This window comes from Glycine soja, chromosome 9, assembly GCF_004193775.1.
Source record: "Glycine soja cultivar W05 chromosome 9, ASM419377v2, whole genome shotgun sequence".
NCBI lineage: Eukaryota > Viridiplantae > Streptophyta > Magnoliopsida > Fabales > Fabaceae > Glycine > Glycine soja.
Window position 1 is genome coordinate 38,415,562 of NC_041010.1, and position 13,896 is coordinate 38,429,457.

Consider the following 13,896-nt stretch of genomic DNA (forward strand, 5'->3'; position numbering starts at 1 on the left):
TATATATATATATATATATATATATATATAAATTAATAATATCACTCATTTTTATTTCTTATATTTTTATAAAATTATCATATCTATTTATGAAAATATATTTCAATAAAGAATTTTTTACTAATTATTTGAATTAAAATAGATAATTAATCAATTATTAGTTATATAATGATATATAAATAAAATATTTAATATTTTAAATTATTTTTATATATATCTGATAAGATTAAAATTTAGGATGAATCCAATCTAGACCGTTTTAAATTAAATTGAATAAGATTAAATTAAAAATTTAAATTAAACCAATTTAATAATAAATTAACAAAAGATGGATGACCTAACGAGCCTTCCATTTCATGAAAAACAGCCGAAGCTGAAATCGGAGAAAACCGAACTTTGATTTCTATCTCATAAACACAATCCATTGCTATTGCTATTGCTTGCTGCCAACACATAAACATAACAAAATGTCGCTGCCAACAAGGTTAAGGTTTTCTGTCTCTCTTTCCATTCCCAATTTTTCCTCTTTTCTTCAAAACTCCTCACATTCTCACTTTCACTCTCAGCCCCCATCCATTCAAAATGTTGACGATGCCGTTTCCCAATTCAATCGCATGCTGTGTATGCGTCATACCCCACCCATCATCCAATTTAACAAGATTTTAGATTCCTTTGCGAAGATCAAGCACTATTCCACTGCTGTTTCCCTTTCTCATCGATTGGAACTCAAGGGAATTCAGCCTGACCTTTTTACTTTGAACATTCTCATTAATTGTTTCTGTCATATGGGTCAAATCACTTTCGGCTTCTCTCTATTGGCCAAGATTCTCAAGAGGGGTTACCCGCCCGACACCATAACCTTCACAACACTCATCAAAGGTCTCTGTCTTAAGGGACAAGTCAAGGAAGCACTTCACTTTCACGACAAGCTATTAGCACAAGGATTTCAACTCAACCAAGTTAGTTACGCGACTTTGATCAATGGAGTATGTAAAATAGGAGACACAAGAGCTGCCATCAAGTTTCTGAGAAAGATTGATGGACGACTGACTAAACCTGATGTGGTAATGTACAACACAATTATTGACGCCATGTGCAAATATCAACTTGTAAGTGAGGCTTATGGTTTATTTTCTGAAATGACTGTCAAGGGAATTTCTGCTAATGTTGTTACTTATACTACTCTAATATATGGCTCCTGCATAGTGGGTAAGTTGGAAGAAGCAATTGGTTTATTAAATGAGATGGTATTGAAAACTATCAACCCAAATGTTCATACCTATACCATACTGGTTGATGCATTATGTAAAGAAGGAAAGGTGAAAGAAGCAAAAAGTGTGTTAGCTGTGATGCTGAAAGCATGTGTGGAACCTAATGTTATTACTTATAATACTTTAATGGATGGATATGTCTTACTTTATGAAATGAGGAAGGCACAACATGTATTCAATGCCATGTCCCTAATGGGAGTGACTCCTGACGTTCACACTTACACAATCCTCATTAACGGATTTTGTAAGAGTAAAATGGTGGACGAGGCATTAAATCTCTTTAAGGAAATGCATCAGAAAAATATGATTCCCAATATAGTGACATACGGTTCTCTTATTGATGGTTTATGCAAATCAGGGAGAATACCTTATGTTTGGGATCTTATTGATGAGATGCGTGATAGAGGTCAACCTGCAAATGTAATCACCTACAGTTCTTTAATAGATGGATTATGCAAAAACGGTCATCTTGACAGGGCAATTGCATTGTTCAACAAAATGAAAGATCAGGGAATTCGACCGAATACATTCACATTCACTATACTTCTTGATGGACTATGTAAAGGTGGAAGACTTAAGGATGCACAAGAGGTTTTTCAAGATCTTTTGACTAAAGGATATCATCTCAATATCTACACATACAATGTTATGATCAATGGACATTGTAAACAGGGCCTGCTCGAGGAAGCATTGACCATGCTGTCAAAAATGGAAGACAATGGTTGCATCCCTAATGCTGTTACTTTTGACATTATCATCATTGCTCTCTTTAAAAAAGATGAGAATGATAAGGCAGAGAAACTTCTTCGACAAATGATTGCTAGAGGCTTGTTGTAAGACTAAAACTATGTGAGAAGTTTCTAGTTACTGGTGAAAAAGAAGATGGACAATGCAATGGGCTCAATATCACTTTACTTTTTATTAAAGGTGATATGTACTTAGCTTCATTTTTTATGTTATAAATATAACAATAGCCAAATGATTACTGTCTTGATTTAACCATCCTTTTCCTTTTCAATGTATTGTGGATGCTTGCTTTAATGATTTACTCAGTCACTCCTCATTGTTAGTGTTTCAGTTGTTAAACTAATCTGAAACTGACATGATTATTTGAAATGCTTTATCTCTTATAGTTGACTTTGTTTACCTAAAAGCATAGAAAGTAAAACTGGATTGCCTAGGCATCTGTTCACATGTCCTAATGAAGGCATTTAAATTTCTCCTGGATTATATCTGCACTAGGTAATCACAACAACTCAAAGAAAAGAAGGCTGGCCAATTCAAAATCATATATTAGTAACCATGCAATTTTAATGGACTCTGGGTGTAAGCCAATTTGCTAAAGTCTGAATTTTTTGTTCCTTTTCGTTTGTGTGCTAATACTTTCATAACATGTGTTATGTTAGATGATGAGTGGGTGGGTGTTTTTTTTTGGGGGGGGGGCTAAGTAGTGCTATAAAGTTTAGGCAATTCTCACCTTATAAACTGTTTTTCTGGGGTGGAGTTTGACCCTAAGCCCAAATTCTAATTCTGATATGTTACATACAAGATTGTTGGTCAGTTTCATTGCTATATGTTAAGTATCAATAACTTTTTATGTTAACATTATTTTATACTGCTGCAAGAGCTTTTAAGTTCCATTCTCTATCTCTTGGGTTTATCTCTATCTACATTGTTGAGAGTGGTACAACATCGTTGCTTAGAATCATCGATGCACCTTTCCATGATGAGCTCTGCTTTGCTGTTGCTAATCAACCTTGCTTGCTTGATGTTCGAATTGATGCAATGTATACAAAGCCTTCCAATCAGAGCAACTTCATTTGCAGACATCAAATTAAAAAAGTTATGCTAGAGCCTAGAAGGAAAAATAGCAAGCACAAGGTGGGTTTCTGTATGCTCACACTAGGGTTAGTTGAAGTTGTTAACAGTTAAATTTAACAGTGATTTAGTTAGACATCCTAACCAAATTGAAAGAGTGGGAGAAGTCAGAAGGTATAAATAGGAGGAAAACTATTGAGTTAGATTGGATTTGGAGTGTTGTTGGTTGGAAAGGAGGGCTAGTACTCCTGGAGTTGTGAGTTACTTTTTTTCCATGTTTCCGCTTGATTCTGCAATCATATTGATTTAGATTCAGGAACAACAGTGATTTTCAACGTAAGTCCTATTTTCTTTTCTCATTTGATTCCTATTACAATCATGGTTGCTTCAGGTCTGTTTATATTAGATTTTTAATGTAAAAATACACCAGGGCTAAGAAATACAAGCATCTATATTTCTTTTAATATTGATATTGATATTCTAAATCTTAAAAAAATTGAATATATATCATGTAGCACTTTGATTCCTCAGAGCAGAGAGGATTGCAGTGGCAATTCGAATTTATAGTGTAGACATCCAACATGTTAAAAGTTGCATGAGATTATCAGGTCAAACTTGCCAATTGCCACAACTCAAACATAACAAAATGTCACTGCCAACAAGGTTAAGGTTTTCTGCCTCTCTTTCCATTCTCAATTTTCCCTCTTTTCTTCCAAACCCCTCACTCTCAACCCTCCATTCTCACTTTCACTCTCAGCCTCCATCCTTTGAAAATGTTTTCTCTGAATTCAATCGCATGTTTGCTTGATGAGACATTCACTTTGCGGTAAAAAATGGAAGACAATGGTTGCATCCCTAATGCTATAACATTCCAAATAATTAATTATGTGTGCTCTCTTTGAAAAGTGAGGCTGATAAGGCAGAGAAACTTATTTGTGAAATGATCACTAGAGGCTTGGTGAAAAGATAAAAGGTCACACACCTCATTTCCATATTAAATGACATTTCCATTGTTCTTGACTTTACATGAATGGTTTGCAAATTTTGTATTTGTTTGATCAGAGGAGTTGAGGGCGAGCCCTGGTGCAGCGGTAAAGTTGTGCCTTGGTGACTTGTTGGTCATGGGTTCGAATCCGGAAACAGCCTCTTTGCATATGCAAGGGTAAGGCTGCATACAATATCCCTCCTCCATACCTTCGCATAGCGAAGAGCCTCTGGGCAATGGAGTACGTAGTTTTTTTTTTTATCAGAGGAGTTGGATTATGCAGTGGCCACACAGCTGCTGATGTTTTAAGCATTCAACATTGGATATGCAGTGACACGCCTCAGTTATATATAAGTTACATTTCTATTGTTGTTGAATTTAATTACATGACTGGTTTGTATATCTTTTTATCTGTTGGATCAGAGGAGTTAGGCTACACTACACAGTGGCCTATCTGCAGCTGATGCTTTCCTATTTCCATGTTGGATGTGAAGAGTTGATAATTTTTTATTTCTTCTCTTCATTTTGATTGTTATAGTGGATTAGTCATGTTTTTTTTTTTATTCTGGGTCAGAGACCACAAGTGTTCCCTAACTCACTGGGTCAGAAATTAAACCCGCTCGCGGTGCGTGACTATCATTGGTCCAAGGGAAATTGAACACGAGTTCTCTCGCTAAATACATTGCTTTCACTCTTGTAAATGCAACGAAACCTTACACTATTGCACCAATCCTTTGGGTTTATTAAATGATCAGTAGAGGAGTTGAAAGCAGTGACCTCATTGCCTGTCATATTAAAAGTATAGAAGTTGAAACTCTTAAGTTCCCTCTGAAATTCCATATGCATTGTAAAATTCGTTTTAAATGATTAGTAGAGGAGTTGAAAGCAGTGACCTCATTACCTGTCAAGTTTATATTAACCTGTTTTTAATTGATTTTGATGTTGGGTTGTTGGTTGACATTTTGAATCTTGAGGTGGTTTTTATTCATCTTCCGTTAGGATCTTCCAACTCATTCATGGCTTGCTACATGCTCATGGGGATCGTGTTTAAGATGTATTAATAATAGAAAAATTATATATATATATATATATATATATATATATATATATATATATATATATATATATATATTAACCCTTTTTATCACGCAACAAAGTATGTCAATTGAGTAGCTTCTTACACAGTATTTTATCTTCACTGCTTGGTGCCTACCCATTTTATGCAGCTCTTTTTTAAATGCTGAAACGCATATGTTTCGCCATTAAAGCAGCCATCGGTAAGAGGATATATTATTGATTGAAGTGTTTGTTGCACTAGTCTATTGTTCATGCCATGAAGAGGGATTGTTTTCCCTTTTAAACTTGTTTTTTTTTTCTTAATCCAGTTACAGTCCTAATGCAACGATAAGTCAATAGATGGCAGTTTACCAGCTTGAACCTCTGTCTAAATAGTTTTTCCTTTATATGAAGTGCTTTTCTGCGTTAAGAAAGTTAAGCTTTTGTTCGGATGGAGAGTTTCTGAAAATTCGAAATACAAAGTTATTTTATTCAAAATTACAATTAAGGTGAGAAGGTGTTAATTAACAAGTAGCAACAACAAGGTTGACCATAATATGGGTTTAGTATGATCTGAGGGTTGGCCACGAATGGGGTGGAAACATTTGAAAATTTAACCCACTCTAACCATAATAAATCCAATACAATATAACACTTGAAATTATAATAATGATAATAATGGTTGGCCATCTATTCTATATGTATAATGATTTTTGTGTTTTAGGTGATTATTTATATGTGAGACTTGTCTTATTTAATTCGTATCAAAAGAGTTATGTAATGAATGATCCAAAATGAGAATATTTCATATTATATTATACGATATATAAACAGTTGGATAATGGCGAGTGGATGAACTATAGTTGGAGGTGTTGCTAATGAGTTTGGATTCTCATCATTTCTTTTATTATTAAGCTTTTAAGAAAATAAATGTCATTCTTGATCGTACACGTGTTTATCATCTTCTTTTTATTTATCTTCCTCCTAAAACTTATGAAATTGAAGAAAAAGAAATGAAGTTCATTTTTGTTGTCAATGGAGGAATTGCATGAGGGGATTGTTGATGGTACCAAACTTTTATATATATATATATATATATATATATAAATTAATTGTATCACTCATTTTATTTCTTATATTTTTATAAAATTATCATATAACTTATATCTATTTATGAAAATATATTTCATTAAAGAGATTTTTACTAATTATTTGAATTAAGATGCATAATAATTCTATTATTAGTTATATAATAACATATAAATAAAATATTTAATATTTTAAATTATTTTTATTATATATCTTATTTTTTCTTTAATTTTTTTAAAAGTTACAAATAAGATTAAAACTTAAGATTAATCCAATCTAAACCTTTTTAAATTAGATTAAATGAGATCAAATTAAAAATTTAAATTAAACCAAGTTGATAATAAATTAACTTGAAGGATCGATGACTCTAATGTGATAATGTACAACACAATTATTGACTATTTATGTAAACATAAACTTGTATGGTTTTTTTCCTGAAATGGCTGTCAAAGGGATTTTTGTTAATGTTGTCACTTGTAATACTTTATTGTGTGGCTTCATTGTTGGTAAGCTGAAAGAAGCAGCTAACTTCTTAAATGAAATGGTATTGAAAACCATCAACCCAAGTGTTTATACCTATAATGATGCATTATGTAAAAAAGGGAAGGTGAAAGAAGCTAAAAGTATGATAACTGTGATGATGAAATCTTTTGTGATACCTGATATCAGAAAAACATGGTTCCTAACATGGTGACACACAATTCTCTTATCGATGGTTTGTGCAAGTTAGGGAGAATCTCTTATGTTTGGGATCTTATTGATGAGATGCATGATAGAGCAAGAACGAAGTTCGAAGAATATACAAAATTCATAATTGCTACAAATAAGGGTACTTACATGTATGACAATGGCAGCACACGAAGACGGCATGACGATGATGGAGGGGCATGACTGACAGTGATTGGGGAGAGAGGACGATGGAGAGAGGCCGACAGGCGACACCACGGAGGCTAGGTGACGGAGAGCATGACAGATGTGAGGGACAAATGAGCTAACAACTTTGGGATTTCAAATGGGATGTGATGACAATTTCGTAAATAGAGGAAATTAAAATGAAGACAATTATTGCATAAAATTGTCCTTGTTTTTTTTCCCTCTAAAGACGAAATTGTCACCACGGTACATTCTAAGACGATTCTTATACTCATCTTAGAACATCTTAGAACATAAGTCGTAAAAAATAAATTTCACTTTTCTAATAACAAAATTGTCACTGTGTAGTCATTTTTTAGTAGTGACATAAACAAGTAGGCATAAATTCAATTGCCCGTTTTGGATTTTTAGTCTTAGGGATCAAAACAATATATAGGTGTTGTTGAGACCTATAAGAATATCCAAAACAAGCTCTGTGACATCATCACCCACTACCTCCCAAAACTGATTGTAGAACAAGCTCTTTCACTTCCTCGTGCTTGAATGGAGTATTCAGCACCTCCAACATATTATTATCAACTATATTCGCCACCCCCTCCACTACCTCAGGATTGTCACCCTTGACTTTTGCTCCTAAAAGATTTCTTCCTTCAATAGTAGTTCATCCAACTCATTCTCTACTGAAATGGACTCGTCAATACACTTTCAGATTGAGTCCTTTCTTTTATCTTCCTAGGAATATTGCCAAAACATTGGTGCCCCTGTTTTTATCTTCTGAAGAGGAAATTATATTATAGTCCCCTACGCATAGCCACGAGGTATCACTTCCTGTCTTCAAAGATTGTAAGATGTCCATGGTATGCATTTTCCTACTTTTTTCATCAGGAAAACCATATATGGCCGAGAGTTAAAAATGCTTATTTTGAGCCATTTAGAAACAAAGATGAAATATACACCTCTAAATTGTCCCTCCTCATCAAGCACAGTCCCTCATACTCCTTAAAGACTGTAATTTACCTCCTTTCTTCTTGGTTTCCATAAAAATAAATCAAATCGAGACCTACTTCCTTCAACCAGTTTTAGGGGATAGTTTGCACCCTGAATAGTGAGTCCACCATGTTTTAAATATGGTATGGAACCTTCTTCTCAATATATATATATATATATATATATATATATATATATATATATATATATATATATATATATATATATATATATATATATATATTGAAATAGGAGGCCATAACTTACTATTATTATATACTAGAAGCAATGTTTTGTTTTAGAATGCTCCAAAATTAATTTTTGGGTGATAACTAAATCTTTCATTTTAAAAGCTCGTAACATTGGTAAATATAAAAAATGACTACAAAGTTTATTCACAAAAAAGTGAAAAAAATAAAATAAAATAAAAGCAAGCAAAATATTTTTATTTTCTAAATATTTTTCTACAAATTGTCCATAGTTTACTCCTAACTCCCTTGAATTTTGTCATTACTTTGAAAACTTTTTGTTTATTTTGAAAACCTATACAAATTCCCTCAAAGAGAGCATGCCACAATAAAGTTTACAAAAAATAAAGAACAATAAAAAAATAGAAATATTTTAAATTAATTACTTTTAAACTTAAAATACTTATAGTTTTAAATGGTGTTTTATGAAAAAAAAGAATAAAATTAAAAGAAAAATATTAATAATTTTTAATCGTCATTAATTTAAATTAATTTTTAAAAATTAAAAATATTAATATTAAATCAAGTTAATGGAAAATTTAAAAAATATAGAAGATGAAAATTAAATATTTCAAACTTAATAATTCAAAATAAAACAAATGTGAAACTTTAATTTTTATATTAAACAAAGTAGATTTAAAAGACTATGGAGTTACACTAATTTAGTAAATTACCATGCAATTCTGGTCAAGAGCCCTAAGTAACAAGCCTTCCATTCCATAAGTTCTGGCATCTGAAATCGGAGAAAACCGAGCTTTGATTTCTCCCCAACAAACACAAACCATTCTCAACAATGTCATTCTCACGAAGGTTAAGGTTTTCTGTCTCTCTTTCCATTCCCAATTTTTCCTCTTTTCTTCAAAACTCCTCACATTCTCACTTTCACTCTCAGCCCCCATCCATTCAAAATGTTGACGATGCCGTTTCCCAATTCAATCGCATGCTGTGTATGCGTCATACCCCACCCATCATCCAATTTAACAAGATTTTAGATTCCTTTGCGAAGATGAAGCACTATTCCACTGCTGTTTCCCTTTCTCACCGATTGGAACTCAAGGGAATTCAGCCTAACCTTATTACTTTGAACATTCTCATTAATTGTTTCTGTCATATGGGTCAAATCACTTTCGGCTTCTCTGTATTGACCAAGATTCTCAAGAGGGGTTACCATCCCGACACCATAACCTTCACAACACTCATCAAAGGTCTCTGTCTTAAGGGACAAGTCAAGAAAGCACTGCACTTTCACGACAAGCTATTAGCACAAGGATTTCAACTCAACCAAGTTAGTTATGGGACTTTGATCAATGGAGTATGCAAGATAGGAGACACAAGAGCTGCCATCAAGTTGCTGAGAAAGATTGATGGACGACTGACTAAACCTAACGTGGTAATGTACAACACAATTATTGACGCCCTGTGCAAATATCAACTTGTAAGTGAGGCTTATGGTTTATTTTCTGAAATGACTGTCAAGGGAATTTCTGCTGATGTTGTCACTTATAATACTCTAATATATGGCTTCTGCATCGTGGGTAAGTTGAAAGAAGCAATTGGTTTGTTAAATGAGATTGTATTGAAAACTATCAACCCAGATGTTCGTACCTATACCATACTGGTTGATGCGTTATGTAAAGAAGGAAAGGTGAAAGAAGCAAAAAGTGTGTTAGCTGTGATGCTGAAAGCATGTGTGGAACCTAATGTTATTACTTATAATACTTTAATGGATGGATATGTCTTACTTTATGAAGTGAGGAAGGCACAACATGTATTCAATGCTATGTCCCTAATGGGAGTGACTCCTGACGTTCACACTTACACGATCCTCATTAACGGATTTTGTAAGAATAAAATGGTGGACGAGGCATTAAATCACTTTAAGGAAATGCATCAGAAAAATATGGTTCCCGACATAGTGACATACTGTTCTCTTATTGATGGTTTATGCAAATCCGGGAGAATATCTTATGTTTGGAATCTTATTGATGAGATGCGTGATAGAGGTCAACCTACAAATGTAATCACCTACAGTTCTTTAATAGATGGATTATGCAAAAACGGTCATCTTGACAGGGCAATTGCATTGTTCAACAAAATGAAAGATCAGGGAATTCGACCGAATATGTTCACATTCACTATACTTCTTGATGGACTATGTAAAGGTGGAAGACTTAAGGATGCACAAGAGGTTTTTCAAGATCTTTTGACTAAAGGATATCATCTCAATGTCTACACATACAATGTTATGATCAATGGGCATTGTAAACAGGGCCTGCTCGAGGAAGCATTGACCATGCTGTCAAAAATGGAAGACAATGGTTGCATCCCTAATACATTTACTTTTGACATTATCATCAACGCTCTCTTTAAAAAAGATGAGAATGATAAGGCAGAGAAACTTCTTCAACAAATGATTGCTAGAGGCTTGTTGTAAGACTAAAACTATGTGAGAACTTTCTAGTTACACGTGAAAAAGAAGATGGACAATGCAATGGGCTCAATATCACTTTACTTTTTATCAAAGGTGATATGTACTTAGCTTCATTTTTTATGTTATAAATATAACAATAGCCAAATGATTACTGTCTTGATTTAACCATCCTTTTCCTTCTCAATGTATTGTGGATGCTTGCTTTAATGATTTACTTAGTCACTCCTCATTGTTAGTGTTTCAGTTGTGAAACTAATCTGAAACTGACATGATTATTTGAAATGCTTTATCTCTTATAGTTGACTTTGTTTACCTAAAAGCATAGAAAGTAAAACTGGATTTTATTTTTTTCTGATTGCTTCTTGTTCTCTTTTTACAAAACGAAAAAAATAAGCATACGACAATGCTGTCATGTATGATACAAACAGGACAATTTTCAGATGTTAAGTCAGCACAAAGGATGTGAACATATGGTGAATAGGCAAAACAGCTTGGTGAAGGATGGAAGTAGACCCATTGTTTCTCATGCTTTCTTCATACATGGATTGCCTAGGCCTCTGTTCACATGTCCTAATGAAGGCATTTTAATTTCTCATGGATTATATCTGCACTAGGTAATCACAACAACTCAAAGAAAAGAAGGCTGGCCAATTCAAAATCATATATTAACCATGCAATTTTAATGGACTCTGGGTGTAAGCCAATTTTCTAAGTCTGAATTTTTTGTTCCTTTTCGTTTGTGTGCTAATACTTTCATAACTGTTTTTCTGGGGTTGAGTTTGACCCTAAGTCCAAATTCTAATTCTGATATGTTACATACAAGATTGTTTGTCAGTTTCATTGCTATATGCTAAGTATCAATAACTTTATATGTTAGCATTATTTTATACTGCTGCAAGAGCTTTTAAGTTTCATTTTCTATCTCTTGGGTTTATCTCTATCTACATTGTTGAGAGTGGTACAACATCGTTGCTTAGAATCATCGATGCACCTTTCCATGACGTGCTCTACTTTGCTGTTGCTAATCAACCTTGCTTGCTTGATGTTCGAATTGATGCAATGTATACAAAGCCTTCCAATCAGAGCAACTTCATTTGCAGACATCAAATTAAAAAAGTTATGCTAGAGCCTAGAAGGAAAAATAGCAAGCACAAGGTGGGTTTCTGTATGCTCACACTAGGGTTAGTTGAAGTTGTTAACAAGTAAATTTAGTAGTGATTTTGTTAGACATCCTAACCAAATTGAAAGAGAGGGAGAAGTCAGAAGGTATAACATAGCCATATATATAATCGAGATGTCAAGTCCTTGGAGTGATGGATGTGTGCTAGAGGGAATAGTTCTGTATTTTTATTCATATCCTTGCTGATTATTACATAGCCATATATATAGCAATTCTTGCTAACAGAATTGCACCAAATCATGCTAGGGAATATTACAATAACAGAAAGTGGTTAAACTTGTCTCCTAGCAGCACTACACAGCAAGGTCCCACTGTCAGTTCAGCCTCGAATCAGTTTTCCTTTTGGGCCTTAGCAGGCCTGTTTCTTCCTTCTGCAATACCTTCTTCCTATCATCAATCCTTTTGATTATTTTAACATGTGCATGCGAACTAGGATCTGATTATAATGGTTATGAAAATGTGAACTCTTATTTTAACATATCTATTTGACTATTTCTTCCATTCCATGAAAATTGACTTTGAAAATAAAGGCGAAGCACATATGGATTTGTCATGGACTTGGCTAATACAACATTACCTGTTATTCTCAAGAATGATAGACTACCTAATTATAATGTTTTAGATGTTATAGTGTGTTGTTTTCACTAATAATGTGATTCTGAAATGGAATTTGAAATGACATTAAGTTAGTGTTTTCTAAAGAAAGAAAATCACACAATAATCTATGAAGTATGAATTTTGTTTGCTGTTTTCCTGATCCACTGTCCCCTCTCCAAATTTCAGGTGGAAATGTTGGGTTTGATAAGAAGGTATGGGAGATAGTTGAACATAAGAAAGGCGAAACCCCCTCAATCACTTTTAAGTGCCACAGTCATGATGGAGAGGAAGGTAGTGTCTATTCTGTTTTTCTCCCTCACTTTTAAGTATCATTATGCTATTCCTTTCCCTTTATTTGGCTTTTGTTTTCTGTTATATAAGGTTATCCTGGGGATATCACCGTTACTGCCACTTACACACTCACCTCAAGCACAACTCTGAGGCTTGACATGGAAGAAGTGCCAAAGGACAAGCCCACCATAGTTAACTTAGCTCAGCATACCTACTGGAACTTAGCTGGCCACAACTCAGGGAATATACTTGACCATTCAATTCACTTATGGGCTAATCATATCACGCCTGTGGACGAGAATACGGTGCCAACCGGTGAAATCATGCTAGTGAAGGGTACCCCTTTTGATTTTACATCCTTTAATAGAATAGGCAGCACCATTAGTCAGGTTGGACTGGGATATGACGACAATTATGTGCTTGATTGTGGGGAAGAGAAAGAGGGTTTGAGACATACTGCAAAAGTGAGGGATCCATCAAGTTCAAGAGTACTTAACTTGTGGACAAATGCCCCTGGTGTGCAATTTTACACTACAAACTATGTGAATGGTGTTCAAGGAAAAGGAGGTGCTATATATGGAAAGCATGCCAGGTTATGTCTCGAGATACAGGTGCTATATATGAAAAGGAGGTGTTATATATATAGTTTAATTACTCATTTGGTCATTGTAGTTTAATCATTTATACTTTTTAGTCCTTATAGTTTTAAAGTGATTTTTTTAGTTCATATCGTTTACATTTTAATTCTTTTTTAGTTTCCGTAGTTTGAAAGTAGTTTTTTTAGTTTTTATAATTTACATTTTAATTTTCTTTTAGTTCATATAGTTTGAAAGTAATCTTTTTAGTCCTTATACTTTATATTTTAATTCACTTTTAGTTCTTATCATCAAAATATGAATAATATTATCAATTACAATTAACTACAAAAATATTAATATGTAATTCATAAATAATTTATCACAAGATAATTTGTAAACAAAAAAATTATTGATAATTTATAACTAATTTGTAACTAATTATTTTTATATCTTTTTTAGTAAAAGACTAAAAAGTTGTTGGAATACAAGTGT

The 13,896-nt window shown here is 33.4% G+C and overlaps 3 protein-coding genes across 3 annotated transcripts; all 3 read left to right on the top strand.

The window, feature by feature from the left end:
- Window positions 1-363: 363 nt before the first annotated feature.
- On the top strand, window positions 364-12,822 carry LOC114368763 (putative pentatricopeptide repeat-containing protein At1g12700, mitochondrial). The gene is made up of 2 exons (XM_028326016.1): window positions 364-2,198; window positions 12,722-12,822. Exon 1 carries the CDS (start codon window positions 468-470, stop codon window positions 2,106-2,108), a length of 1,641 nt encoding a protein of 546 aa, XP_028181817.1. The 5' UTR covers window positions 364-467; the 3' UTR covers window positions 2,109-2,198; window positions 12,722-12,822.
- On the top strand, window positions 9,014-10,926 carry LOC114368762 (putative pentatricopeptide repeat-containing protein At1g12700, mitochondrial). The gene has a single exon (XM_028326015.1). It carries the CDS (start codon window positions 9,121-9,123, stop codon window positions 10,759-10,761), a length of 1,641 nt encoding a protein of 546 aa, XP_028181816.1. The 5' UTR covers window positions 9,014-9,120; the 3' UTR covers window positions 10,762-10,926.
- Window positions 11,039-13,553, top strand: LOC114368767 (aldose 1-epimerase-like). The gene is made up of 2 exons (XM_028326023.1): window positions 11,039-12,826; window positions 12,917-13,553. Exons 1-2 carry the CDS (start codon window positions 12,670-12,672, stop codon window positions 13,501-13,503), a joined length of 744 nt encoding a protein of 247 aa, XP_028181824.1. The 5' UTR covers window positions 11,039-12,669; the 3' UTR covers window positions 13,504-13,553.
- The last annotated feature ends 343 nt before the right edge of the window (window positions 13,554-13,896 follow it).

What these genes read in the sequence shown, in the direction of transcription:
- LOC114368762 (XM_028326015.1), top strand. Translation starts at nt 9,121, where the DNA reads ATGTCATTCTCACGAAGGTTAAGGTTTTCTGTCTCTCTTTCCATTCCC.
- LOC114368767 (XM_028326023.1), top strand. Translation starts at nt 12,670, where the DNA reads ATGAATTTTGTTTGCTGTTTTCCTGATCCACTGTCCCCTCTCCAAATT. An exon ending in CAGTCATGATGGAGAGGAAG is followed by an intron (nt 12,827 to 12,916) that starts GTAGTGTCTATT and finishes CTGTTATATAAG; the next exon opens with GTTATCCTGGGGATATCACC.
- LOC114368763 (XM_028326016.1), top strand. Translation starts at nt 468, where the DNA reads ATGTCGCTGCCAACAAGGTTAAGGTTTTCTGTCTCTCTTTCCATTCCC.